Genomic DNA, 23,233 nt, shown 5'->3' with positions numbered 1-23,233 from the left:
GTCAAATCTGAACTGATGTGTTGATCCTAATAGGGAGCCTGCAACAGAATTTAGGAACAAAAAAAAAACTACCCTCATCTTCTCTCTCTCCTCCTTCAGCTAATTGTCTTTATTGTCCACTGGGGATATGTGTTTGCACAATCTGTACGGGGCCTCACAAATATATACAAACACTACTAGCCAACTAGCTAACAACTACTAGCCTAGCCAACAAAGGAAAGGCCCTGAAACAGCTGTACAGGTAGACAGATTTTTTTAATTGTTAAGAATGATTGGGATGTGCAAAACAAAGTAGAAAACTGATATGAGCAAGGAAGATAAATGTGTTACACATGTAGTTTTCCATGCTAAGAAAATGCTCAATGTAAACAAGTAAAGTACAAGTATACGTCAAAAGTGTACTTAAGTAAAGTACGTAAGTACACTGAATTAGTTACATTCCACCACTGCATGCATGAATGGATGAGGGTGGGACTCTGTAGTAAGACTTCACTTATAATCCGTCTCCAACATCAAACTCATCAGATATTCCGCAGATGAATGTCTTCATTAGAACAGAACAGCGACTGATCAAACACACATTCCAGTCCGATTTGTAATACCCCATATTTAATGAGCTGCCAGGTATTTTAACAAAGCAACCTGTTTCAAAGAGGCCTTTGCCTGTGCAGGGCAGGCTAGCAGTGTGGGTCAGGATTTCAGTCCACAAACACAGGATGACTCAGCTATCTGATTATGAATGCTTCTAGAGGTGGCTGCATAAGCATAAAGTTACTGCATCATTGTTCGTTCTTTCCTTCCTTCCATTCCTGTTGCCCATTTTCAATCTACTGTATATCTATTTTGTGTAACTGTGTGAGCTAGCCAGGTGTACTATTGCTCAGCTCCCAGAACAACAGACCACACACTAATTCATCAGCACTGGGATGTAAATAACAACCAAAAAAGAGACATTGCTATTATATTTCATTGATTTCTGTAGGGAAATGTCTCTTCCCCACCCCACAGGGAGGTCAGAGGTCATGGTCAGCTACGGGTCGTATAGAGCTGGTAGGGATTGAGCATGCTGCCGGTGATCTGACAGCCCATAAAACGGTTTGTACTCTGGTTCAATCTCCAATATCTGGTTTGATACAAGGACTATCCAATGCCACCGGAGCGGTGAGGTAATGGCTTTGCACTATGAAATGGGCTTAGAGTACATGTTGCTAACTAAATGAAAACAAAGACTAGGTATGCACAATGTTTTTGGAAAACTAAATAAAAGAATAAAACTGGAACTAGTACAGTTTGTTTCTTTAGCAGTTTATCAAAAATGATTTATTATAATAATTGAATGTATCTTAAAGATCAATTAATGACCCTCAGAAAAGACAATCTCACAAGGATGAAAAAAGACATATTTTGTCTTCCACCAGGACGTCTGAGAATGTAACAGTTGCCAGTACAAAATAATAATAATATTATGATAATAATTGATCAAATGGACATTAACAATCAGATAGTAAGACTAATAAGAGATAGACAATCGTAACACTGACTTACATCTTTGACTGAGAGAGATGGAGAACTGTGTGGGCATGAATGGGCCTTATTCCATTTAAAATATAATGCAATGAAAATAAAATAGCCAACCTGTCCTTGCTGAATGGAGTGTCCATTCAGGTATGATCGCTGAACAAGAGTCTACACAGCCACGCTAGTGGCTCTGTGAGGCTGTAATGAGCTACGTGTTAACGTCATGCTCACAATGACACAATGTTAACATGCCTGTTCATTTAGTTGTTAACATTTGATAATTAGCATAAACACAAAGTACAGCTGAGGCTGATGGGAAAAGCATTAGTTTTGAACTTAGATGGTGGTGTCAGATGAAGAGTTCGAGGATCACAAAAGTCAACACAATTTATCCCAAGGGGGGCACAGTGATCTGCACCAAATCTCATGGAAACACATCCAATAATCGCAGAGACATTTCAGTAAAAAAATAAAATGTAAACCTGCTGGTGGTGCTCAAGATAAAGTCAGGGGGGGGGTCACCAAATCAGTATTCTTTATTCGCTGGGGACCATGAATTTACTAAATTTCATGGCAATCCATCAAATAGTTGTGGAGATATCTCAATCTGGACCGTAGCGGTATACTGACCGACATTGCCATGCCTGTAGTCACACAGCTATTATAGCTAAAGACTTAAACTAAAGTCAGTCTTACCTATTAACTCTGTAATACTCCTGAGACACAGAGTGATAGAACTTGGCAGCTCACATCAAACAGTTTCTGTCTCTCGGTTCCAATCCTTCCCTTATCATAACCTCAATGGTCTTCTTGCTGGCAGTTACTATGCTCCTGTAAATTCCAATACTGCAACACCTCTCAAAATCAATGCAAGTACTTCATCTAATAGTAATACCTGCTAAAGGCTGTAAAACGCCTACTAAGAATAAAAAGAGTTCCTCAGCCGGATCAATCAATGAGCTATAGTCACGACGACATGACTCCCTGTCTCTCTAACCTTGTTTACAACCACAAACTAGGCACAGTGTAGACATAACTTGAAGCCCGGCTCGATGACTACACAGCTGTTTTCAAGTTTGTTGAGAGTATTTCAGTTCATAGGAGAAGTTTCATTTCCAAAACAGCAAACACCAGTGAGTGGGTGGTGTGTGATCGTCCAATCAGGTCTAAGAAGGGTTTACCTCACAGTGAAAAAAGGGTATTTATCATCTATTACACAGCCTACTTGAAAAGTAAGTTCCTACAGAGGAGTGAAGAGGGAGGTGTCATAAGGGATCGAGAGGTAAAAGTTATATTTAATATCTGCTTAGACAAAGTTGAGATTATTAGCTGCTGGAGCATTTCCAATTCTTGAATGGGCATAAAACTCTCCCTGTTGAACCATCAGTACAAGCAGAGGCATTGACAAATATCTAGTTCACTGACAAGAGTCAAAGATACAAGACTGAGTACATACAAATGTCATGACACAATTATAAATCCCAAGCAGCATTGCATTGAGAAAACAGTGAATCACAGAGTCTTAAATGCTTTCCTGCGCTGCTGATAAAGGACTAATTATAGTTTGAGCTTCGTAGAAATAGTTACATTTATTAAGCAGCTCGATATCAGTTTCTAGGTCAGTTTTGGATTATTTCAGCCACTATGGGCTCTGACTGGTATCCTCTTTGCTAAGGTTCATTGGTACTGATTTCGGCATGGATCTAGGGATGGCAATGTCACTTGGTCGGTCAGTCCGACACTTTGGTCCAGACTGAAATAGCTCAACAACTATTGGATGGATGCCATGAAAATTGTAGAGACATTGATGGTCCTCAGAGGATGAATCCTACTGACTTTAGAGACTTTTTCTCTTACATCATCATGAGGTTCATATTTGAGTGAAATGTCTTTAAAACTGCAGGATGGACTGCCATGCCATTTTGTACAGATAATAATCTTTCCCTCTTTGTTGCTATACATTTCCTCTAGCGTCATCATTAGGTCAAAATTATCATTTGTCCAATACTTTGCTTTATGACCAAATAGCTGCAAACCTAATTCCCATTAGCCTCAGCTGTACTTTGTGTTTAGGGCTAATCAGCAAAAATGGTGAACATTTTCATCAACGTTTTACTGTTTTATACCTGCTAAACATCAACATGTCAGCATTGTCATTGTGAGCATTTTAGCATGTTAATGTTAGCGTTCCACTGGAAACACCGCTGTGTTTAAGTACAGCCTCACAGGCTGTTTAGATTGATTCATCATAACAAACTAATTTACAAAACATCATTTCTGGAACAAAATTAACTGTCAGACTGTTAAATTATCCTGGGGACCCCTGTGTTTCTTGGTCTAACATGAATTTGTACATGTAGCTACCCTGTTGAACCATCCATACCAGATACTATGTGAGGTGACATGCCAAAAATCCTTCTCCAAGAACAGATAAACACTGAGAGATCCCAGAGAGCTGGAAACAAACCAAGGGACAGAGAGAGAGACAGTCAAACAGAGAGACATGAAGAGACTAGTGAATGGATGCCGACTGGATCCATCTCAAAATTTGGCTGTTGAGCTAGCACCTAGGCAGCACCTACACACACACACACACACACACACACACACACACACATACTGTCACACACACACACACACACACACACACACACACACACACACACACACACACACACACACACACACACACACACACACACACACACACACACACTACTGAGTCAAGTCCCAAGCACTGGTGCAGTGGTTATGTAAGTATCAAGCCTCCTGCCAAAAGCCTCCTGGTGACAGTGTGGTGAAGACAGGGGGAAAAACGGCCAGGGGAGGGCAGAGAGAGACGGACGGGAGAGCAGACCAGAGGAGAGGAGGGGGAGACAGACATATTGTAATGGGTGGTGATGAAGGCATGAACTGCAGACATGCAGCAGTGGCTGTGAGATGGAGCAGAGAGGATGGAGGCTCTCTGGTTCCAGTCCAGTTTTTCCTGATGTCCAGGCAGAAAGAGGGAGCAGAGGAAGGGAGGGAGTGAATGAGAAAGGCAACCGTCAATCTGGAAATGCTGCTCTTCAAAACACACCAGCTTTCCGTTTAGCTGCCTGATGCTGCACTGAATACTGATGGGCTGCCTTCATACGCAACGCCTGTACTGTGTGTGTGTGTGTGTGTGTTGACTGTTTTTATAAGAAGTGGGGATAATGGGATACAGAGGGCTACAGATTTGTTTCAACTAAAAAGGGATGCACATTGTATCTCAAAATATTTCAAACAAAATCAACCAAAATTCTCATTTTAAAAATAAACAAGTAAAAAAAAAAATTACAGGTCCTATCAAGAGCGGAACATAATGATGTATTTTACCGCTGGAAAGAGTATTTTCATAAAACTGGGCTGTCTATGCAGTAGAAGGGTGCAAAAACTCATGCTCCTATAAATACTGACCACCAACATAGCAACAAGCATCTCCCTCAAAGTGGGACAAGCCAATTCATAAAAAAAAGTAAAATTGTGTGTGACAGTGTCAATGCAATGAAGACCTTCTATATATAGTTAAATATGATCATGATAACAGGAAACCGACGGGAGAATAAAAAACAACACCAGTTTGCCCAGAGATACATCAACTGAATGTCCAGACTATAATCACCTTACATCCCTATTTATACCCACCTATAATATCCAGAGGCCATTTATGTGTAGTAACTGACCCATTCCACTGTTTGCCCAGAGACTGAAAACCTCAAATCAGATCTGAGTTGCAAAAATCAAGACTAGACTCGCAACTGGACTAGGACTTGTTTGCGGTGGGAATCAACTCCAAGAAAATAAGCAATCTGACTGCTTGAAGACCTAGCTCAGCACTTAAAAGCAAAAAGCAAATAAATCATACTTTGAATTAGCACATACAGTCATATTTATTTGAAGCAGTCTTGACAACAGATATTGCCAATTTGGCTTGGAGAGTGATAGCTAGATAGATATGCCTAATCTGGTTGTCAAATAAAGAAGGAAGAAAAATAAATAATTCTGGTGTAAATGTTTCCATGTAGGAATTGGCTAACCAGCCTGAAGGCATAAACAAGCAACTAAGCCTGGGCGACCTCCCTCGCTGGCATGAGAAGGAAGCAGTGATCAACTCTAAATCTGACTTTAAGAATTTAGAATATCACCATCCCACTTTCCACATTTTTTATAGGCCTAGATAACAAATCAATCAAATAAAATGGTTGGTTGGTTTTATTTGATTGCTTGCTCTTTAAGCATTATTACTGGCGGTGCTGCAATCACAGCTCAAGATTGAAACACATTACAATACATTCTACTCCTTTTCCTCAAAAGAGCTGTGATTTTGTAAAATATAGCAGTTTATTACAGATGTACTGCATTGTCAACTCAAAGACTTGCTTCTTGATTTATGACTTTCCCTAAAAATAATCAAGACTGGATAGCGACTTTACTAAACTAGGTAATATATTTTGTGATTATTAAATAATGGCATGTTGATATTATGAAAATAACTAAATCAAATTGGTAGATATTGTCCTTAATTTAATATGACAAAAAATAATTAAAAACTAAGAATTCCTGAGCTGATGAGCCATATTGTGGTTATCTGAAGAAGAAAAAAAACCTAAAGAACAGAAACATTTCTGCAAATGAAAAATGCAACATGATTTCAACAGTGTATTTGTGGACAAAATGTGATTAGAGCACAAAACAATGTCTGGACAAAACTAACAGTTGCTGCTATTGATGATATTTTCTTTTGTGGGGTCTTAAAGGAATATTTCACCATTTGAAAGATGAATATATCTTTAAATTGGCTACTTATGTAGTAGAAATGTGATTTTTTATTTTTTTTTAAATTGGTGCCTTCTAGGCCGAGAAAAGACAGAAAATAGGTTTTTGGCTCATGTGGATGTAAGACACCAAATCCCAGAATGCACTTGCTTCAATGCTTTATGAGTCCACTCCCAAGCCACGCCTACCGTTTACAGACATAGACAGACGAGAAAGTGAGGCATTCAACTCAATTCAAGTGTGTTTTATTGTCATTTCAACCATATACACGAAACAACGTTTCACCGTGGCTCAAGTGGTGTTACACATTTAAAATATATAAAAACGACATTATATAAAAACAACATACGAAACAGGCTAGATTTAGTGCACACACATTATAGGCTCCGTAAAGTTCAGCTAACGCATACTAGCATTAGCGCTTGGTGGGCTGTAAACACCAAGTATAAACACAGCCGTAAATTTGCGTGGAATGTAGAATGGTCGGCATCTAACAGTCACCAACTCCACCAGCAGTTAGGAGTTAGTTGGACAGAGCAGCCGGCCTGGTAGCTGGACAGTCCGGTACACTGTTGTTCAGCCATGTTTCCCCAACAACAAAAATACAGCAGTCTCTGAACTCGCGTTGGGAGTTTCGTTGAAGTTGGATGTAGTCCAGTTTGTTGTCTAATGAGCGGACACTTGCAAGCAGGATTGATGGGACAGGTGGCCGGCTAGTGTTAGCTTTCCACCTAGCTAGCTCATTCTCCTGCCCTCGTTCCACGTTTCACCGCTGAGGATGTCCCCTTACCGGCTAGCGGCATCGAGCGACACCACAGGCTGAGGTGCTGGTCTCCGTAGTAGTGTGTCGTGTATTCCGTCTGTAATAAAGTGTCCTGCATATTCTCCGATCTGTACCAATGTATCCCGGTGGTACACATGTGCGGTAGTTTGAATGCACTTTGTAAAAGTTTGCTGCTGAAAAGACAGCCTGTTTAGCGAAGCTTCAAGATGGCCGACACTCGGCTTGCTTCGGCAAGCTTCGTGTAAAGTGAGTGGGCGGGTTGAAAACATGCGGAAATAGCTGTCTCTAGTCCACAGACTCTGGGCAAAAATGCCTCCGTTGACGCTAAATGAAGATTTTTGCGTCATCGGAGGATTTTTTTCCAGACCCACAATACAGAGATAGCCAGTCCCAGGGGGACATGAGGGAGGAAAGCACGGTCATTCAAACATTACTACCGGGTTTCTACTGATACAAAGCTTAATGCTAATCGGTGAAGTATCCCTTTAAGTTTCAGCAAACCTTTGAGCATACTTTGTTTACCTACAGTATAAAACACTTAGGCTTTATTCTTCTGACCCAGCTTTCTCTCCCAGTCCAAACTGCACAGGATCCCTGGAGAAGCCTTACTGAACTGGGCCATCATGTTCTGATGAGCCTTCTTACATATTCAAGTAACTGCTTAACCATCCTGCTGCAGTAAGGTTCTGTCATAATAATGCACACAAAACAAAGATATCAAACAAAGAAATAAATAATCACCCCTTCTGAGTTATTATTCTCTCCAGCGAGAGCTGCTCTTAGTGAGGCAATAAAAGGTCAATTCTGAGATAACCTCCTCTTAAGACAAACACAAATTATTAAGAGAGTCTCAATGGTATTGCCGCGCAAAGAGACGACAGATCAGTGGATATGATCGACTTAATTTCAACCCTACAGTAGCGTTGTAATCCTATATTTAATGTTAATCATGCAGTACGCGCTCATGCCCAGAGTAAACCACAATTCAATAAAAGAGTCTCAAATAAGAAACAAAAATGACCTCTCCAGTTCGCTCCCTGACAGACTGGGACACCCTCATGAAATATTAACACCGGTGACAAAGAGCTATTAATTACCTCAAGTGGTGTGTTTAGCATTATACATTATACAAAAGGTCCTTAAAAAGCACTTGATGGTACTTCTAGAGAACACAGGAGACTAAATGAGGATCAAGCAAACAGGAAGATTTTGGAGAACAAACAGCACAAACAGGTATAGTACAACTCACCTTCTCCACCAATGGGAGGTCAGGTTTCCATAAACCTGAGAGAGAGCTGTTGGTCCCCTGCAGGAGATCACCTGTGGAAATAAAACATGAGATGTTGGGGTCAGTCTTTTAAGCATCACGTAACAGCAAGTTTAGGTGCTGCTAAATTCTTCTTAATGGAAATATGAATGGAAATCAGCCCAACACGTGTCAAAACACCAATTATATTAACAGAGGCAGATATTATTAAGAGATTAGTTGAATTTCATTTTGAACTGTCACAATAAAGGGGAGATTAGAAAACTTTGACACTTACGTAAAAGATTAATTAATATCAGCCTCCTCTGTTTCTTTATAACTGTACACACAAGTATGTACACCAGCTGTTGTAGATAGTTAAAGTTGTGTCGAATAATGTTCTTACTATTTGCTTAAAAATATAATAAGAATGTAAAAGGTTTCCATAAGAGACAAAGTGTGTTTTGATGTATGCTTATTGCACAGAGTTGTGTGCTGTCATAGAGACGGTGGGTAAAAGTTCACCGGGGTGAGAAACATCTGCATTCCCCAAACAAAGGAAACTCTGACGCACAGAAGGTTTAGCTTAAGCCATAACTATGGAGTAGTTAAAGGTCATGAGACCCGAGCAAAGTACATTGAGTAATAATAACAAGTGAAACAGGAGCAGAATGTACAGCCTCACGTGAGAGCAAATGAAGACGAGACAGCACAGTGGCCTCGACCCTGGCGTGTGTTGTGTGAAGATAACACTCCCTGTGCTGGAGGAAAGAGGGGGCCCAAGAAATAAAGTATAAGAGATGAGGGGAAGTATAGAACGAGGCTCACAAGGTCTGACAGTCTAGAGATACGTGGACAGGCTCTGGCTTTTTGTCTGTTGCTAGGTCTTTTATTTGGAGTCAGACACATTGTCCCAAAAGGGGGGACACAGAGGAGGTAAACCCCCAACAGTTGGCAGAATTAAAATAAAAAAGGAGGAAGTGTTGAACTTTACATGTGCTGTTCAAACACAGTAAAAGGTACTGTGTGGTCTTAATGAAGTGAAACACTTATTTTGGTGTGAATTCTGCAATGCTTTGTGAACAATGTGTGTCAGCAGGCAACATGTTACACGGGTATAAGATGAGCAAATAATGGAATGTATGATGTATATATTCAGCATTCATTTTAAAAAGTGTAACCTTTCTGCTGTCACTAACACATACCACATTTTAACAGTATGCAGCCCACACACAGCCCATAATTCAACACATACTGCTCACCCACACGTTTCCAAACTTTACACAGCAATATAGATATTATTAGATGTATATTAGATAGATAGTAAATTAGATAATAAACTTCAGAAAAAGGTCGTACCCTGATTATGGCACAACTGTTGTATTTGATTGTATTATATTTGACAGCTGGATCATTTGATTGTAAAGATAAAAATGTGACTGAAATCTACAGTAAAGCACTTCATATCTATTTCTTAACATCACATACTTTCTTTTTAGCTAGAGCTTATATTTTACCTGGATTTACAGTCTACATTTAAGCTACTACACCATGGAACTCAAGCTGCTATGTTAAATCCACCCTGCAACTCCCTGATGCCGTGATTGTTTCATGACATGTTTATATGCTGGTCCCCTAGTTGATAATACTGTAGTGGCCTTTTTTCTACATGAATTATTACAATGTTGGTGCTGGTTTGAAATGTTACATAAAATAAAGGAAAATAAACTTAGACTCTGTAAAAAATATGTGGTTTGATACACTTTGAAATCTACTGCAAAAACTATTAATCGATTGACAGAAAATTAATGGAGACACATTTGGATCATTGTCATTTATCAAGCAAAAATGCCAAACATTCACTGGTTCCAACTTCTTAAATGTGAGGGTTTGTTGATTTACCCTGTTTTACATCATTATGAATAGAATATCTTTGGGTTTAAAGAAAATACCAAGCATTTTGAAGGGGTCACTTTGGGCTCTGGGAAAATGTTTTTCACAATTTAAAGCAACATTATGTAACTATTTTACCCTAAAAATAACAGCTTCAAAATCATTTTTATGCTACGCTGACTTGTTGCTGACTTTCTTGGCCAGTGAATAGTTGACAAATTCATCAGTAATGAAAACTAATTGCTAGCTGCAGCTTTAGTTTCAATATCATGCTTATACCATCGTATGGCCATCTTGTCTTCTCTTTGGTTTGATGTGGCTCGGTGTACACTACCCACTGAAGAAGTGGGTAATACAATTTAATACTTTTTGCAGACTACAACCAATTACTATTTGTGTTAATCTTGTAACTAAAAGGCATATTAACTATTGACACATTCATCATTCATCAGCATGTATAGTCATCGACAAGGCCAAGGGTCAACATTCATGCTAGCAGCTCTGTGAGGAAGGCTTTGAGGTAAACGCTAACAGCATGGTAACACACTCAAAATGACAACATGCTGATGGCTGGCATGTATAATGTTTTACAGCGTTATTATGGAACCCACGCATCTTCTAGGAAAGGCCCGCCATTCACACACTACTACTGGCCAGGCGTCCTTGCTTACGCAAGGTAACATAACCCGATATGTTCAGGTCCTATCCCCTGACTAATCAGCTATACTAACCTTAACCACTAGAGGTCAATGCCTAACCACAACCAATCAAGCTGCTTTGTAGGGCGGGCCTTTCCTAGAAGTTACGTGGGTTCCATAATAACGCTGTTTAACATGGTCACCATCTTAGTTTAGTGTGTTATCTTGCTAAAATTTGCAAATGATCACTAAACACAAAGTACAGCTGAGGCTGATGGGATTGTGATCGCAGGCATTTGGTCATAATCTTAAATATTGGACAAATTATAATTTGGACCTGAAAATGACGCTAGAGGAAAAGTCGGGGGTCACTAAAGTTATTACAATTCATCCTGAGGGGAAGATGAATGTCTGAACTAATTTAGATAGCAATCCATCAAATAATTGTTCGTATGTCAGTCTTTGGGTAGCCTAATCAGCAGTTAAAAACTTGCATGTAGAATTTTGAAGCTTTGTAATGTTTTGTAACATCATACACTTCATCCAAATAACTCACAAACCTATCAATATGTAAAAGATATAATACATTTAAATGGGAAAACTGCAAATGCAATACCTAGACATTCAGTGAAGATGGTTGATAAGGCCTATGAGGACTTCAATTCAGCTTAAACTGTCTTAGAAATTTGTGACTGACACGAGTTATTCTCGTTTCTGCATTTGTATTTGAATACTTCTGTGTTTTGTGGTTATGTATGCAGTGTGACTGAATCTTTCTCCCTGTGTCTCCCAGTGTGTGTGCTGGGATATGCTCCTGCCTGCTGCACCTTATGAACAGGTTGGGCAGTTAAGATAACAGATGGATGGACTGAATTTCAGGCAAAAACCCTGCGATGAAGCAGCCCACCCATCGAATGAAGCAACCTGAGATGTGGGCACCATGGCATGCCTGACAATGACCACGTCCAACAGATTCTGGCACAAATTCATGTCAAAATGCTGAGTCATGTTTTTCATCTAACTGCTCAGTCTGACAGATACAGAGATCATCAATCATTATACAGCTAGCTGCAGTTTCTGATAAGAGATGAAACAATTGCGGACCATCCATAGAAAATTAAATTGTATTGATTTATTTATTATTAATTGATCCTTTCTTTAAGCAAAAATATCACAAATAATCTGGTTGTAGGTTCTTAAATGTGAACATTTGCTTGTTTTCTTCTATCATGTATAATAACAAATTAAATATCTTTGGTTGTTCAGACAAAATAACATATTTGACTTTTTATAGACCAAACGATTAAGCAGTTATAGCAATTAGTTGCAGCTAGTTTCTAATCAAGAATTTCAATAGTAGTAAAACATACAAATAGCCTGATGACCTGCTTCACTATCCAGTCCAGAAGGCAACATTATATCATCTGTCTGAATGTCCATGAGGAACACACCCTCTAGTGTTCAACGCAATGACCTGAAACCGCTGCATTCACAGGTACGTTCAATTATCACCAAACAATGCATAAACAAAAACCCCAGTGACGCTGATGTTTAACCATTCACAACAGTATTGATCTCAAACTCTAGCACATGATTCACACTGGAACTCCATTTTAAATTGCCCAAAAAGATCATGACACACACTGACTAAGTGCTCTGTCTCAGGTTGAGGCACAGCTATGATGATGGTTCAGAAAAGGCAAACGCTGACATGTTGGGGTGACACTGCATGAAAACACACTTGCTTGAGTAGAAAACTGAAGAAACTATCTAGTGAAATTCACCTACTATAAATAAACTTACAGTAAAAAAAAAAAGACGTTCCTTATTAATGTTAAAATAAGCATCCCAAATGGTTGATAGTATTTTATAAAATGAATACGTTAATAGCATCTTACTTCTGTTCATCGCTGTAGCGTTTAGCGTAAAATCAAACACATAGAAACAGATTCACCGATGGAAAAACAAAATGAGATTGTTTTTGTGGTGTGAAAGGTGCCGTGGATGTTGTTGATCATCTCCTATGTCATAAATCTTCCACCAAGGATAGAGCCTTGGCTTGTGTGTGTGTGTGTGTGTTCTCCTCTGCACTCAGAGAAATGAGGCACTCCAGCGGCCCTTCAGACTCTCTGTTATTACACTGCCTCTTTTTTCACACCTTGTCAGACACCACTATCTCCTCTTTTAACAGAGGAACAGCAGCCTTTAACCCTTTCGTCAACCAACACATTAAAGAGAAGAAAGAAACAAACCCCACTATTTCACGCATTGTCCTCTCTCTGTCACAAGTGTAACTGTCTCCAGACCATCCACAAACACCAAATGTAACACAGCGACACAAATGTCAATGACATGAGGAAACACTCTCATTCCTCAATGTGAGACACACTGAGACACCAGAAGAATCAGTTCTAACCAAAGCCTATTTTGGATTACTTGGATGCAGGTCTGAAATCTGAGTGAGAAAAAGTGATTTGCACATATCAGTATCAGTATCTGCACCAGTTTCTCTATTAGCCCTCACACTGTGTTGATGCATTGTAGTGAAACATAAGAGACCAAGAGAATGGAAATCTTAGCTAAAAGGAAATTAGTGTTATGTGTTTAGTAAAATCAATTAGAGTTTTAACTGGCATGTAGTGGGATACGAATAAAGCAACCCTCACTTGTCAGAAGAACGGCACCTACTTTAGACATCTCACATTAAATAGAAGAACAAACAACCAATTGACAATAGCTTGATCTGCACTGCTTCCCACAAATCCCACGCTCCTGTTAATCCTTTGTCAGTTATTATGGACATGGCCAAAAAGAAACCAAATTAAAGAGGAGTCGGATTAAAAACTACCTAAAACCATTTAGCAAAACTGCCCAAAACTATTACATTTTCACTTCCTGGGTTACGCTTGCTACACACTATCACTATGTTCCTTGTGGTAGATAATATCAATGTCACAACTATGTTTTCTATTAAAGGTTAAAGATAACCACAGATCAAGCCAGTGGTTGCGTGAGTGCAAATCATAATTAAATTCTGACAACAAGCCTCCAGAGCAGGAAGCTGCGGCCTCTCCACAATCAACAACAAAACAAGTCAAGCATGGAAACACAAAATGAACGGTGTTGCAGCCACACTGTAAGCACCACAGAAAGTGAAAGAGAAAATCCTTGTGGCTTTAGAAAATAAACACACAGCTTTAAAGTGAAAGGAATGATAGTTTGTGACTTAATTAACAGCTTGGTGTCACTCAAGGACGCAGACAAGCACATACACACTGACTCAAACACAAAAAAATGCACATAAATAAAGAAGTACCGATGTGACAGGCCCTGTGAGGCTTACCAGTTGGGCTGGATGTATTTAAATGTTTCGATACCAGTGCCAATAGAATACCTGAGTTTCAGCATTGATATAATTTTTTCAATATCTACTTTGAGAGCTGGAGACATATTTTTCTATTATCTATGGGTTTTTTTAATTAGAAAATATACGATCAAAGAATAATGCCAGCTTTTAGTAATTAACAGGTTTGGATATTTGGTGGTGCAGACACATTTTGGTCTATCCCAAAAAGGCTAGGTATTGATGTTGGACACCTGGCTTTACTTACAAGGCCCAAATTTAGGCCTTAACAGACCACTACAGATCAGTGGCTCCCAACCTGTGGATAAATCTGAGAATAAATCTCAAGGGCCACACAATGATTAAAATGATAAGAAAGAAAATAAAAGATTTGTGTCACACAAAATGATGTTTATATTTTATTGCTTTCCTTCATTTTGTTTTTGCTTTTATCCCCCATGTGAAAATAGTAAATATCTGTATCACCTCAGGTGGTAAAACCCTTCAAATGAAACACTTAAAAGGCCATATGTTTTTGTGTTTTGTGTTGACAACCACACATTGCTTCATTTGAAGGGGTCACAATAAATAAAGGTTGAGAGCCACAGCTGCAGACAGCTGCAGAGATACAAAGATAGATATAAAATATTCTGCCTTTGATAAAGTATCAAGGAGTGCCTGGTGATGCAATTTTAACTTGCCTCCACCATGAAGAGTGAGGACTCTGCTAATAAATAGCAGTATACTCCCCTTTCCGCAATATAATTGGATTACCCCCCTAACAGCATCATCATCTCCTCTCTGCAGCCTCATGTCAGGCTCTCTTGGGGGCACCTTGGCTGCTGACAGACACGCACTCCAGCGAACAGTGAATTCAGCACCGCGGACAGCTCCTAAACAAGCTGAGGCGGGCACGAGCGACCTGTCTGTCATCTGCTACGTCACCAATAAAAGGTACAAATACAAAACACACACACACACACACACACACACACACACACAACCTTTGGTCAGCCATGTATTCTCTATCGATAGTGGCTGTATATTTTCAGGCGCGGCTAGATGTTTTGGTAGAAGATATACGTGATGCCCCAGCTCCCATTAAGCAGCAACAAGATAACATCTCCTGCTGCTAAACGCATAAATGTGGCTATGAGATACTTTTAGTCAGCTGTTAAGCCTGGATGCATTTCAGCTCAGGGGCAGATTTGATGAATGATTAAAAGACCACATGCACCTAATCCCATGTAGAAAACAGGATGCTCCTCCTCTGTGGTGCTGCTAGTTTGTCAGAGAGAAGGGGAAACAATGCCGCTAGAGATGGCTCCTCTCTGTGCCGTGACAACCAATTACATAACGTTAGAGCGGAGTGCTCTCATTAACATTCGCGTCCATTTCACCGAGAAATCCTCCAATATAGAACAGGGCGATTCTTCACTGCTATCCGGTGCATTTGAACAGACAAAACCCACCATATACATAAAGTAGTGAGGATTACGACATCTTTGATTGACGTAACGCACGCTCCAGGTCTTGTTTACCCATTTGACGCATGGAAAGGAACATAAAATGGCAATCCTTTCCCTGCATTGGCCACCATCTACTATAGTGAACTTGACATGGCATCAGTGTTTGATATCATATTGGCATACTGATCCTTCCGTAGAGAATATTTAAGCAGATAAACATAAATACACGTTGGACACTGAGGTCAAAATGAGCTCATCCTGTCAATTCGAAGGGCAAGGGAAACAGCTGCATAGTGACAACAACACCCTGCACCAGCCTGTAATGTCAAAGCAAGTGAGAACATCAGCTGGACTGTGCAAAAAACAAACTCAACGACTTAAGGATGTAGTTTCTCTGGCGAGAAAGCATTCAGTAGTAAACCAAGATGATGCAATGGTCCTCTGCCCAGTTGGCGTATACAAACAACGGTACACCATTTAAAAATGACCATGCATATCTCAAAATTGCTATAGCTACAGTATTGCAAATCATTCTGTAGTACTTGGTCGGTATCGCAGCTGAGAGGGGATTAGACATTATCCAAATGATAGGAAATAATGCGAGATTCCTTTCTCCCTGCGTCGCCCTTTGCCAAAAGGATGCTCAGCTTCTCTTCCCATGCAGTGCAGCAATGTGGCATCAACACGGAGACTGACTTACCAGAGATGCTGCTGATGCTGCTGAGGTGCACCACTACCCAATAGCCTATGCTGCAATTTATTCAGTATTTCCCCTTGTAGTGACAGAAGGTGACCCTGCGTTCTCTCTGCAAGACTCTGCATCCACTAGATCACGATGCACGCAGCAAGGGGGAGCTCCACAGCACAGGCGCGCGTCGGGGGGATGGCCCAGCGATTTCCTTTCAATGGACGACACAAACAAGCTGTGAGTGAGCCAATGCAACTTGGAAACCGGACTTTTCAAATTCCACTCCCAATATTGCCACAAGAGCTTAGGGGAGCTTTGACAGATGTATGATCATCTGCAGGCGTGGGTGGGGGGTGGGGGAAGGGTCACTTGCGTTTTAAAGGTTTCATGAGCATTACAGTTTTATGTGGATCATATTTGAGTCAGTGGAAAATATTTTTTATTATAGTTTTGGGCAACTTCTAAAAAAATATGGCAGTTTCAATAATGGGGAGAGCCTCAATTGTGACTTCCACTTTTGAACCAATAAGGGGAGCGGATGGTAAGAGGAGGCGTTGTCGCTTTTCTTGTCAATCACGCCCACATTGCACTACACTGCAGGGGAGGGAGACAGTGTTTTTGTCCTTTAGCTACTGAATCTCCATCCACCGTTTCAAGTACATGGGTTTCTGTTCACCTGCTGGTTTATAAAGCTGTGCAAAATTCTTATATTTGTACCAAATTGTTCTTTCAATGACAACATATGATGACAGTGTTGCATATACTCAAAAGGGCCAGACACAAAACCACTGTAAACAGATTAGTGACTAAGCAACCCATAGGTGAGCAACAGAAAGATATCAATGGACACGTTTTAGGAAACGTGGTAAGGTCAAAGACGAGTATAGCACTGAAATCTTGTGAAATCCTGTGTTTTGTCACTGTTTGGATAGCTGATGCATGTATAGAAGACCCAGGGTCAGATTTGCTGTGTCTGTTAGCTTGCTAAAATACATGATACATGGCGTCAGCTTGGTTTATCAATGTGGGAATTTCACTTAAATCATAAAATCCAAATAACAATGTTTTATATATTTGTGAAGCTTTTTAATCCTGTCTAATTGTTGCATCACCACGCTCTTTCAATCAATTAAATCCTATTTTGAGTACAAACTTAATCATACATATTTGTTCCTCTTTATTGTATATCTGATTCCTGATTCTTAATAAAGAAATGACATGTCTGTGGTTTTAAGCACATATATAACCACTAGATGCCCACAGTGCAGGCTTTTTCCATTTTACCCTTCCCTTTTTATTACCCTTTGTAATGGTATTAATGGACAAACCATTGTCTGCCTTCACTCTTTATCGATTGTTGGAATGATATCCCTTTTGAAATTTCATCTGCCTATAGTCCAACAGAGTATAGCAATGTGATAATTTTCTAGTTTCCTACTCAACAAATTGAAATGAAAACACTGAAGCAAACATCTCTGTTCAATCAGGGGAAATAATGTTCTTGTTTTTTTTTTGCAGCGATGTTCCTTTCAACTCTCAGTGGAGCAAAGCGCCGTGCCAAAGCCACTCAACGTCTAACACAAACAGGGTGAAGAGAGGAGGTGTTTGTTTTGTGGAGATGAGGTTGCAGGAGGGGCAAAAAAAAAGCAGATTAGCTGGATGTTAGCTTTGGTCCGACTCTTAGGAGCAATAACTTTATGCTGATGATATGATGATACAGACTGTGTATTTGATCACTCCAGTCACACACCACTTCACAACTGCTCATTATCAGAGCTGTGCATAAATGCTTTGATGCAAACATGCATGATCTCTTTCGTTTGGTACATATAAATGTGTAAATACTCAGGGACTGTATCCACTGCATGAATAATCTTGACCCCAAACCTACACAAAACATTAAATAATCACATGCAAACGATTTAATTCAAATCTATATTTGAATTAATCTCTGCTATGGTTAAACTGTACACTGCTGAGGGAAATGTAACCTCCATTGAAGCAATTATATTGAGAGAATCAAATTCTCTTAGAAAAACTAAAGAATTCTGATGAAATAGTGTGGTCACTTTGGGACTGTGTATGGTCTATGTTGTTTTTAAACTACTGATTAACTTTAGCTTTAGACAGATAATATCAGTTTATATTATAGCACACAGACTAAATATATAAAGTTGAAATTACAAATTCTACCTTCAACAATGCCCCCTTCTTAACTCAAAGGTATTTAGTGACATCTAGTGGCAACAAACTGGCAGTGCAAAAGCCTGCTGTAAAAACAGTGAAGATTCTATGAGATGCATTTCTTTCTCTTATTCTAAATTGTGTGATAAAAGGTTATGTTGTGACATCCTAACATTTTACCCATTTATACATTTTTGATTTAGGCTGGTCTATAGTTCTCTCTTATTTTATACATGTTGTAGCATCATTTAATAATAGACTACAACATAATGTCATGATTTTGAAGCACATCTGACCATCACTGTAAAATCCCATTTGTATAATACATGTTTGGTGATTGCATCTTTTATTATGTTATCTGTACTTCTAATGGAACAACTGAAACGGTTCCAGCACAGAACATTATGGCATCAGAGATATTCTAAAGTATTTTCTACATCATTGGAGTGTGGAAATGAAACAACTTCTGAACCAAACAAATCCATTAAAATCCAAACAACTCCACAGAATATAACAACTGGATGTTCAGACATTCTGTAGCTGATACAGGTAGTCATTGTTTTGTTTTCTCTCTAAGTTTCTGAGGTCAAGTGCAATCACAATTGGAAAGATGAGTGAATTATACATTAGTGTCTAAGTCTATATTAATACTAATTGTAGTAATTTTAATCAGCAAGAAGTAAAGGAGGAAGGAACAGCAAGTGTCTACTTGTAAATTATCTCTATAATTTAGGTACAGTGTACTTATAAAATGGTTCCTCTGAAATCAAAATGTTCTTCAGCAGCAGGGCTCTATCAAAACAAGCTGGAAATGTTTTGTATGTATAAACACTGGGTAATCTGATTAAAATCATTAAGGTGGGGCTTTTAAATACAATTAAAAAACCTTAATAAGGCAGGAAAACATTACATTATGGCTATTGGAAATAAAATATTCATACTTTACTTTCTGTTTTCTTTGCAGATATGGCAAATCAACTCCTGATAAACACAATCTCCGGAAACTATAAAATACTGAAAGTTCTGGGACAGGGTCGCTACGGCCAGGTCGTCAAATGTTTTAAGCGGGACACTAAAGAGACTGTGGCTGTGAAGGTCTTAAAACGAAGGTATTCACAGTACAGAGACAAAAGGGAGGTGAGCTAAGTTTTGATGATCACAAGTCAAGGATCAATCCTTGGCCATTGCTTGAGTCATTATACATATGTTCTGATATCACAAAATAACTGTTAAACAATGAGTGTTTCAAACTTTCCTTTATCCCCAGGTGTCCATGCTGGAAAAGCTCAGATGTTTGGACCCTGATAAGTCCAACATCGTCAGATGCCATGAATGGTTCCACAGGATCGACCGCACCTTCATGGTGTTTGAAATGCTGGATATAAGCCTTCATGAATACATGTACCAGAGAAAACCGTACCCTTTGCCTTTAAATGGCATAAGAACCATCATCAAAGATGTAAGGATACCAGATAGAAAGTAGAGTTTGAAGCTCCTATCAGTTTTCCACTCTGGCACATCCTTCACATTCTGACTTCACTTGCAGGTGGCCACAGCGTTAAATGCAATGAAGGGTGTTGGACTGAATTAGGCACATAAAAAATTTGACTTTATGATGGCGCTAGATGAAAAGTGAAGGGATTACCAAAGAGATAACAATTCCTCTTGAGGGCAACATGAATATGGCAATCCATATCAGTTGTTGAGACATTTCACTCAAAGCCACACGTCAACATCATGATGGGGCTAGAGGAAAAGTCAGAAGATCACCAAAGTCAGTAGTTGCTAAACACGGATGTCTGCACCAAATCTCATGGCAATCAAATAGTTGTTGAAATATTTCAGTCTGGACCAAAGTGGTGGACCGACCAACCGACCTACATACAGCCCACCCAACATTGCCATCCATTTAACCATGCATGCAGCTAGCATGGCTAAAATGTATAGAGTAGTCAATAATGAGGTTTTGCTGCGTTTTGTCTCCAGCTGCTTTTCATCATAGACCTCCTGGGTGAACCCCCTAAGAGACTTCTGAATGCTGGAATAAATACACAGCTGTTCTATTATGGAAGTTGCAACTACCTTTAGTTCATGCACTGGACACTAACCAAACATGAATTATTCTCCACTAGATCATTTGCTGTAGTATAAAAGCGTTAACTCTGATGAAGATCTACCTCAAATAGATTTTGTCCTCTTTAGACGCCAAAGGAGTTTCACAGTGAAACAGGCATCAACCCGATAGAAACCAGAAGATACCGCTTTTCCTCTCTGGATTATTTGAAAACAGTAGGTTGTCAAGTAGATGCTGCCTGCAGAGGAGCACACAGAATAGTCAATTTTCAAGAGCCAGGAAGTTATGTCAATTTAAATAATTTCTTTCCCCCCCAAAAAATGTAGTTGAGCCCACACAAAGTGAACAGCGCAGAGGCTGCTGAAAGGAGTGCTTGTGTTGAGCTGTTAAAGGAAATGCTTCAGATAGATCCCAGGAAAAGGATTACCTCAAAATAAATCCTGGAACATCCATTCATAACAAGGAGCTACCTCAGCACAAGCTTTCGGTAAGTGTGGCTGTATATTAGGCCTTCTTCTTAGTACACAAGTTATTAGACAACCGGTTATAGTATAAATTGCATGCAATTTAAACATCATAAAAGTTTATTGTGGCTGGGTTAGCTCAGTTGGTAGAGCAGGCACACATATATATAGAGGTTTACTACTCAACGCAGAGGCCACAGGTTCAAGTCCAACCTGCAGCCCTTTCATTCCCCCTCTCTCTCCCCTTTCATGTCTTCATCTGTCCTGTGGAAATAAAGGCCTAAAATGCCCCAAAAAAAAAGTTTATTCTTCGATAAATTGCATGCAATTTAAAGGGGTGATAGAATGCAAAACTGATTTTACCTTGTCATAGTTGAATAATGACAGTTTAGTGGGTAACTAGGACATACACATAACCTCTAAATCCCATTGACACCTCTTTTCTCTGCAAATCTCACTATTTGAAACTGCCTCTGAAAACGGGCGAATCTCAACAAGCCTCATAGTTGACGTCAACTATTGCGGCTCCTCCTCATTTGTCTCTAGTCTGTGTTTGTCACGCCCCGACATTTGCATAGGCTACACAACTGACCTGAGATCAGTTAGTCTTCTGAATCTAGGTCGTGCAGATCTCAGAAATTGTATACATTGTTCATATGCTATTTTACCATTAAATTCACTTCTGAGACTTTTTTATGGGAGAAATCAACTATGTAGTGGTCAAATACGGGCCGTTTTACGAAAATTGATGTCTAATTGCAAATTTTGTCCGACTGTGTGTCGGAGTTAAGAGGCTGGTGCTGCCTGTGTAGCTGCCTTGCCGCCTGGCCTGCCTTCCTTCCCAGACCCCGGCCTGCTGTGAGGTAGATGGAGCTCAGTCACGGCTGGCAGCCCACGGCACTTCATACCCGCGCAAAGTCACCGTTTTGGGCTAATGGACTACGAAACGCCGCTGCTCTGACAGAGCTCCAGGGCCTCCAACTCCCCTCTTCCTGCTAGCTAAATGCCCGGTGTATGTGAGTGAAAGCGCGGTCAGCGAGCTTGTTACGCCAGCATTCTCTTACCATAGGTTCCAGTTACTATTTTAATGTGTGTAATTATAATGTGTTGAGTTATTTAAACAAACGATTTGGGAAATAAACGCCGCTTGTCCGTGAGTCTCATTGATAGAGCCTGCGGCTGGATGTAGCTCTATCAATGAGAGCTAGCTAGCCTCCTCTTAGAATTCCTCTGGAATTCACAAAAATGAATTAACTTGAAATCGGACACCGTTGTTAGCTTTATAAGACATTTAGTTAGATGTTGTGTAAGTGGCGTGACGAAATTCCAACTGTAAATATACTCGAATTAAGGCGAAAAGGAAGCTAACTATCCGTGATGTGTAGCTAGGATTGAAGGGACAGTCACAGCTAACGAAACACCTAGCTAGTCTTCACAAATATTAACTTGAAATTCAAACTGTAAATATACTCGAATTAAGGCGAAAAGGAAGCTAACTATCCGTGGTTTGTAGCTACACATAGCTAGGATTGAAGGGACAGTCGCAGCTAACGAAACACTTTGTCTTCACAAATATTCATAAACCTGAAATCGGACACCGTTATTAGCTTTATAAGACCTTTAGTTAGATTTTGTATAAGTGGGCGCTGGTGTGTGTAACATGTGGTAAGAGATTGCTGGTGTAACAAGCTCGCTGACGGCGCTCTCACTCTCACACAACGGTCCATTTAGCTAGCAGGAAGAGAGGAGTTGAAGGCCCTGGAGCTCTGTCAGGGCAGCGGTGTTGGTAGTCCCTGCTGTGGGCTGCCAACCTCATAGCAGGCCGGGGTCTGTGAAGGAAGGCAGGCCGGGCAGCGAGGCAGCACCGGCGGGCGGCGAGGCAGCACCAGCGGCTGAACTCCGACACACAGTCTTACCAAATTTGCAATTGGCCATCAATTTTTGTAAAATGGCCCATATTTGAGCTTTATATAGTTGATTTCTCGCTTAAAAAAGTCTCAGAAGTGAATTTAATAACGAAATAGCCCGACAAACAATGTATAACTTTGCAGTGTCTGAAATATGAGGCCTGCTGCCGAGTCTTCCATATGTTTCTATGTAGTTTGCTCAAACCAATCAGCGCGTAGCTTATT

At 39.9% G+C, this 23,233-nt stretch overlaps 2 protein-coding genes across 3 annotated transcripts in view; one reads left to right on the top strand and one right to left on the bottom strand.

Moving 5' to 3' along the window:
- The window catches only part of LOC120558708 (protein kinase C and casein kinase substrate in neurons protein 1-like), a 39,914-nt gene extending 23,405 nt beyond the window's left edge, over positions 1 to 16,509 (bottom strand). The window contains exons 1-2 of the mRNA XM_039799867.1: positions 16,392 to 16,509; positions 8,352 to 8,422 (exon numbers count right to left, since the gene is read on the bottom strand). The gene's annotated coding sequence lies outside the window, so the exon portion shown is untranslated. The remainder of the gene's footprint in view (positions 1 to 8,351; positions 8,423 to 16,391) is intronic.
- A 4-nt stretch (positions 16,510 to 16,513) lies between these two features.
- LOC120558710 (homeodomain-interacting protein kinase 1-like) lies at positions 16,514 to 21,356 on the top strand. Of its 2 annotated transcripts, XR_005639168.1 has the most exons (4): positions 16,514 to 16,616; positions 17,898 to 17,967; positions 19,528 to 19,700; positions 19,831 to 21,356. XR_005639168.1 is itself a non-coding variant. In XM_039799871.1 (2 exons), the coding sequence occupies exons 1-2, from the start codon at positions 19,530 to 19,532 to the stop codon at positions 20,044 to 20,046; spliced, it is 387 nt and encodes a 128-aa protein (XP_039655805.1). In that variant the 5' UTR covers positions 19,242 to 19,529; the 3' UTR covers positions 20,047 to 21,356. The 2 variants fall into 2 exon arrangements, 1 of the variants encoding a protein (XP_039655805.1); XM_039799871.1 differs by lacking the exons at positions 16,514 to 16,616; positions 17,898 to 17,967 and having other exon boundaries at positions 19,242 to 19,700.
- The last annotated feature ends 1,877 nt before the right edge of the window (positions 21,357 to 23,233 follow it).

This window comes from Perca fluviatilis, chromosome 5 (genome assembly GCF_010015445.1).
Source record: "Perca fluviatilis chromosome 5, GENO_Pfluv_1.0, whole genome shotgun sequence".
NCBI classification, from domain to species: Eukaryota; Metazoa; Chordata; class Actinopteri; order Perciformes; family Percidae; genus Perca; species Perca fluviatilis.
This window is presented reverse-complemented; position numbering and strand designations above follow the sequence as displayed.

What these genes read in the sequence shown, in the direction of transcription:
- LOC120558710 (XM_039799871.1), top strand. Translation starts at nt 19,530, where the DNA reads ATGGCAAATCAACTCCTGATAAACACAATCTCCGGAAACTATAAAATA. An exon ending in AGTACAGAGACAAAAGGGAG is followed by an intron (nt 19,701 to 19,830) that starts GTGAGCTAAGTT and finishes CTTTATCCCCAG; the next exon opens with GTGTCCATGCTGGAAAAGCT.